Raw genomic sequence first — 4280 nt, forward strand, 5'->3', positions numbered from 1 at the left:
ATATTATTGTTATGTAATCATTAAGTTATTATTTTAATTATTAATATTATCATCATCATTTTATATATATAAATAATAGTGATTTGTTTGATAATATTAGTATTTTCATAATTATTATTTTGGTATTTTAATTTTTATAATTATAATTTTAATAAAATATTATTATTATTAAGATATAGATTTATACTAGTTAAGCTAAATTAAGAAAACATTTTATACATATAGAAAATGAGGGGTGTGAACGGTCCCATGGGAATGGACATTCTCATTCCAATGGGTATACCGATCATGGGTATAAGGAATGAGATAGAAATGTTCATTCAATTCTCACTTCATTCCCTTCTACCAAGCATGCCCTAAGGCAACAGACACTAAAAATTATAGCACATGAAAGGAGGTAAAAAGATTGTGTTGACGATGAACAGAAATTTGAATAATTACATACCAAACAAATTATTAATTGTCTATTTCTTTCTTAACTAATTGCATCGTGCTTTTTAAACTTTTATAAATTATAATCTCGCTGATATTATACCATCACTCCTACAAAATGCAGCTTTTATATTTCCACAAAAAGAATGCTGCCATGGAAGGCAAGGGAGCAAGACTAGACACGTTACTCAGAAGAATGGCCTAAAAAAACATGATTAAAACAAAATAGCAAGACTTGCCTTCTCAACTAAATATTCTTTCGGAGGCGAGTCCATGAAGCTCTGTGTTTCGCCTAGGCTGCCCAAAATATCAAGTCTCAGCACTGCAAATACACAATAGATATTGAGCATATAGAAGCATTTAAAAGTATTTACGATTCTAAGATATAATTTCTTGCGTTTAAGCCCAAGTTTTTCGTTGCACTGTATATTCAATAAAAATCAAAAGATGTGCGCTTCAATGATGCTAAAATCCATCTGATTCTAAAAGGTGTATGATTTAATTCCATAATCATATGCTAATCGCAGATTAACAAACATATAAACACAAACAGTAAATTAAGGTCATGTCGTTTTTGTCCAACTCTGATTGGATATTTTTCAATTTACCTAGGCTCCTACATACATAACATCAAATCCAAATGCATTCTTGCTTCATTAATTTGAAACTTCACCAAAATAAAATTGTTACAAAGCTTTGAAAAATGCAAACAGAAGCTAGAACCTAATGTTCAAGCAGCGGATTCAATTCCATTATTATCCCAACAAACGATAAAATCAATTACAAAATTTATGCTGAGCCTGAAGCACATTTAATCTTTACAATCTGAAAACTTGCAGATTCATTACTAAATCTGTCCCAATTGTGCAATCAAATCCATGAATCAAAACAACCAACTGCAAAAGAAAGCTATTTATTTCCAGAATTTAACAAGAACAGTTATCCATCCGGCTTCCGTGTTCAGTCAACGCTGCACGTAGTTAAGTTACATGGTAGAGAGTGCCAGCATGATTTTAGAAGAGCGCAAAAACAGTAATTGCTTTCCATAGGAACATCGTTTCCAAGTTTCTTCAGCATTCCATCGAGCATCGACTGTTATCTGAAACCAGGCTTCAGTTTCTGGGACCAAATATTAGTTCTCATACTTTAAATCGCCTTTTCAAATTTACGCTAGCCTGCTAGGCAGTGTACTCTAAGGTTCACACAAACATCTTGTTCTTAAAGATCATTAGCCCATACTGAATTACGGTTTTTCCTGAATGGATATCTGTTTGTGCATCAAATCATTTATATCAAGGAAATGGCAACCACACGGATATCCAGTAAAAATACGAGACACCTGTTCTGCATTACCAGACATGTCCATCATATGCACATCTGGATTCGGTTGTTTCTAAGTTTCTACAATCAAGTGAAGCTATTTATGCATGGATACAAAAACAGACAACAGTTCCTATGATCAGAGTCGTCCGACATCTGGTATCCAACAAAACCGTGCATTCAATCATGGGACGATAGATCGGATGATTGGAGTCTCTTTCCTTGGCCTATCACTATAAATAGAGGTTTTTGGCAGCGTTGTCCATCATCAATTCAGTAACAAAGCATCCATCAAAGCTCATATGAACTCTTGATTTTGTCTTGAATTCCTTCCGCTGTACATATTGTTGCTTGAGTTTTTGAGATGTTATTACCAAAGAAAGGTTGTTCATAAAGAGTATGCTTGTGAGAAGTTGAGCTTCAAGTTATTCAACAATCAAAATCTTGAGGATCTGTATCGAACGTTGAATACCGGAGCAAGAATCATTGAAGTTGGGCATGGGCATATACGTTCCCTCGAATCTCAATGAATTGGTCGATTTTATTTTATCGCACTTTTACTTGCTTTACTATCTTTTTATTTAATCTATGTAAAAATCACTAATGAAGATTGTAGCCCAAAAGAATCTACTTCACTCGCCTAACATTCTAATTCTAAAATTTAAAAAAGATTCCATGAAATCATCACCAATAGCGTGCTTACTAAAAATAATCTCACATACAAATATGCCATTGCATTGTCATTCTTTGATTTTGAAAATTGCCACATTTCTCCCTAAGTCCCTAATTCTACTCTTGTTCAATTCTTCTATATGGCCTCCCAAGCTCCAGTTGGTGAATTTATAGGCACTATCTCATGAAAACTCAGGCATTTCACCAATTATAACATATATGAAGAGACAAAGCAAAACATACTTGTTTTCTTCCTTGCTTTCTCATCAACAGAAAGTCGCGCCTTCAACAAACACTCCCTCAAGTCCTTAAAAGTGACACCCTGTACCATCAACTCTTTCTCCTCCTCCTCGATCTTTCTCAACTTGACAAGCCTCTCATTCAACTCCTGTAGTGAAAACCACTTCCCCTTCCTCTTCTCTGGCCTCAACAACCCCAGCTTCATCCCCAGCTCCGAATAATCATACAACTTTACAAGCTCCATCCCTGTATCATTCCCATCATTCTCTTTCCCAGTCCCAAAAATGGACGAGGGTAACCGACCACTCCCAACCGTAATTGTAGGTGAATCGGCCACGCTTCCTGAAGCTTGAAGCTTGAAGTTATCCTTCAACCTAGCTAATGACATCGGATCAATGGCCTTTCCGGTGGAATCGTTTCTGTTTTCAGGAGCTGGAGCAGTCGCACGCAACTGACGGAGGCTCTCGCGAATGGCACCGTACGAGAGCCTGCCACCAGCCGCTGGACCCACAAACGTTTTCTCTGAGTCGTATGGGGTGGAAATAACGTTTCTTTTGTAGAGCTCCTGGAATGAGATGAACTTCCCGGAAGAGCCAGATGGGGGAGGGGCGAAGGAGCGGAGGCGGAACTCAGCGAGCTTGTGGCGGATCTCTTCTAAGGGGGCTATTTTAGAAGCCGGTGCTTGCGTAGGAGTAGGGTCAGAGAAGGGGACGAGTCCACGGACGGTACGAGGGCGGTTTTTGGGCTGTTGTTGTCGGAGACTGGCTTTTACTTGTTCGAAATTTGAGGAAAATGAGGGTTGCGTTTGACATTCAGCCGGAGGAATGGAAGGATCAGGGGGCGAGGGCGAGGGCGAGGGCGAGGGCGTGGAGAAGTGGTGCGGAATAGGTCGGAAAACGGGGTGGGTATTAAGGCGAAGGGGGAGGAAGCGACTGGTAATGGCCGCCATGCGCGGTGGCCGGAGGTTTTCGGAGACGGTAGTACATCAATAAAGAACCAGTTATTGTGTTAACAAGTGTTATTATAACCGGACCGTTAATCGAACCGGTCAATTTTTAAAAAATGGTTCAACCGGTTCGACCGTTCNTAGTCATTATCATCTTCATCCCCACCATCCAAAAGTTCTTCCAAGTCCAAAGAAGGTATTTCTTGCATTTCACCAACACCTTTATCTAAATATTTTTTAAAAAATTAAAATAATACATGTTTTGCAAACAGAAAGCAAAAATTTGTTAAAAATTTTTTCCAATTTTCCGGTTTTTCCGGTTTAACCGGGTTTTAATCGGTTTTTCCGGTTTAACCGGGTTTTAACCGGTTTTTTCCTGTTAAACCTGTTTTCCGGGTTTTTACTTATCTCCGGACCGGTCTGGAGGCCGGTTCGCAGTTGAACCGGTCCGACCGGCCGGTCCGGTCCGGTTTGGAGAACATTGGTGTTAACAATTCAACAAATTTTGTTCTTTTGTTTATAATTGTTTTTTTTTTGCATATGAACATGGTAAATAAAGAGAATATAAAATACACTGGGTATACTCAGGAATCACATAATCAGTGTTCAAAAATCATAATCGAAGAAAATGGTTATATCAAAAAATAGATACATCCCAAGAATGAAATCG

General features: G+C 38.1%; 1 protein-coding gene across 1 annotated transcript; it reads right to left on the reverse strand.

Moving 5' to 3' along the window:
• Positions 1 to 572: 572 nt before the first annotated feature.
• On the reverse strand, positions 573 to 3672 carry LOC140976509 (uncharacterized). The gene is made up of 2 exons (XM_073440722.1): positions 2668 to 3672; positions 573 to 754 (listed from the first exon to the last, which is right to left on the reverse strand). The coding sequence occupies exons 1-2, from the start codon at positions 3611 to 3613 to the stop codon at positions 648 to 650; spliced, it is 1053 nt and encodes a 350-aa protein (XP_073296823.1). The 5' UTR covers positions 3614 to 3672; the 3' UTR covers positions 573 to 647.
• Between the last annotated feature and the right edge of the window lie 608 nt (positions 3673 to 4280).

Source organism: Primulina huaijiensis, chromosome 5 (assembly GCF_012295235.1).
Source record: "Primulina huaijiensis isolate GDHJ02 chromosome 5, ASM1229523v2, whole genome shotgun sequence".
NCBI classification, from domain to species: Eukaryota; Viridiplantae; Streptophyta; class Magnoliopsida; order Lamiales; family Gesneriaceae; genus Primulina; species Primulina huaijiensis.

Bases quoted from the DNA above. Each gene is read 5' to 3' on its own strand.
- LOC140976509 (XM_073440722.1), bottom strand. From the start codon at position 3,613: ATGGCGGCCATTACCAGTCGCTTCCTCCCCCTTCGCCTTAATACCCAC. The intron at 755-2,667 runs GTATGTTTTGCT...GTGTATTTGCAG, and splicing joins GAAAGCAAGGAAGAAAACAA to TGCTGAGACTTGATATTTTG.